Source organism: Eurypyga helias, unplaced genomic scaffold (assembly GCF_000690775.1).
Source record: "Eurypyga helias isolate BGI_N326 unplaced genomic scaffold, ASM69077v1 Scaffold49711, whole genome shotgun sequence".
Classification (NCBI taxonomy): domain Eukaryota; kingdom Metazoa; phylum Chordata; class Aves; order Eurypygiformes; family Eurypygidae; genus Eurypyga; species Eurypyga helias.
The window spans coordinates 1-1,763 of NW_010229814.1; the positions used below are offsets into that span (position 1 = coordinate 1).

General features: G+C 57.5%; 1 protein-coding gene across 1 annotated transcript; it reads right to left on the reverse strand.

The window, feature by feature from the left end:
* Positions 1-46: 46 nt before the first annotated feature.
* Positions 47-1,629, reverse strand: LOC104516244 (double-stranded RNA-specific adenosine deaminase-like; the record flags this gene model as incomplete). The annotated part of the gene is made up of 4 exons (XM_010160519.1): positions 47-159; positions 614-796; positions 1,271-1,404; positions 1,501-1,629. Coding segments are annotated over 4 exons (559 nt in total), but the record flags the coding sequence as incomplete, so codon positions are not given.
* Between the last annotated feature and the right edge of the window lie 134 nt (positions 1,630-1,763).

Consider the following 1,763-nt stretch of genomic DNA (forward strand, 5'->3'; position numbering starts at 1 on the left):
GGGGACGGGGGGACAGAAAGAGGCAGAAGCGCCAAACCTGCCGTACCTCGGGGTGGTTCACGTGATACGGCGCCTGGAGCTTCCCCGGCAGCGCGCTCCCATCTCTCGCCACGCGGCAGCAGATCGCCCGCGTCAGGTGACCCTGACTGTACAAGTAACCTGTGAAGGCAGACGGAGAGGTCTCAGGAAACGGGAAGGGCACGGCTGACAGGCCAAAGCCCAGGATCACAGCGCTTCCCACGAGCTCACGGCCGCGTGGATCGGCAACGGCGACACCCTGGGTGTGTAAGACGAAGGTTTACGGACTGCAACGCTTCTCCCCAAAGGCACAAACAGGGAATTGTTGTCCCACCCTCCCGGATCACACGCGCCTTCTAAAAACCAAGAACCTTGGAGAAAAACCCACTCCTCCCACAGCGTGGAATCTACAAACTCCCTTTTCACTTCCAAGCAGCACAGCCCTGCCAAGAACCACGTTTCAGTCGGTTACTCCCACAGCCTCCACAAACAAACCCTTCCATCGCTCGGGGAGCGGAGGCTCCTTGTCGCTCCCAGTCCTAAGGAGCGGGACAGCACATCCATCCCAACCCGGAAAGGACGGCGGGTCTCCTACCGAGGGTGACAGAGCTGAGATAAACCGGCTCTAGGAAGTGTGACAGCAATGCCCCTTGCAAGCCGAGCACGTTCCAGCGTAAGATTTTGTCGCTGCAGGACATGGTTCGCAACCGCTCCCCGTGCTGGATCCCATCCCACGTGGGCACGATGTCACTCGACTCCACAGGAATGGTACCTTCCCCTGCACCAGAGAAAAAGCTTTTCTGTAGAGTCAGATATTCAATACATCAAAACCCCAGCGGCAACTGCCCAAGCAACAATCTCCTACGAGCAGGGATGGAGTGACCTCTGGAGTCGGTCCGTCACCAGGATCTGGGAGCATTACTATTGCATGGAAAAGGGAACTCGGGACTGGTTACAGACGAGTCATTTGTCACGTGGCAGAAGCAGAATGAATTTGGGCTTGAAAGGGAAGTCAGAGAATAAGCTCTGCAGCAAACTCCAGCTCTAGCCCCTCCGTCCGACACGGACAGTGGGGACGGAGAAGGGACTCCCTCGAATGCCCCCATCCCTTTGACTCACCTCCTCTGGTTCCTGAACGCTTCAAATCCCCCAACAGCACCACAGAGAGAGGAGTAAGGAAACTCTGGAGCTCCAGAAAGGCTCAGAGAGAGGACCGGAGCCCCCCCACTGCGCGTGGAGCCAACGCACTCACCATTCTCCACCTTGGTCCGCAGTTTCCCTTGTTTGGGGTTCTCAAAGAGAGGCTGATGCTGGGTTTGTCCCACCACGCTCGTCTGATCGCTGCAGGACTTATCAAAGAGAGCCCCGTCTCCGCAAGGCGCTGTGCTAGAAAACAAACGCTCCCCAGGTTAGCCCTGACTCAGCGCGGGCAGGGCCGGGGGTGCGACAGCGGCGCCGACACCCATCGCTCCCCACACAAACCTGATGTAGAGGTGGAAGGTTACACCGCTCTTTATTCTGAGTCTCTTTCCTCCCGCAGGCTCGAAAATGCTCTCTTCTGCTGCGGAAGGGTTAGACGGGTCGTACTTCATCAGCTCGCTGTAGAGAAACCTGAAATAACGGCAACACGTCAAAAGGCTGATTTACTTTACCGCTGCTGTTCAACATCTGTCGGCAACGTGGAGAGCGTGACGGAGGGCACCCTCAGCAGGTCTGCCGCTGACACCGAGCTGTGTGGTGTGCTG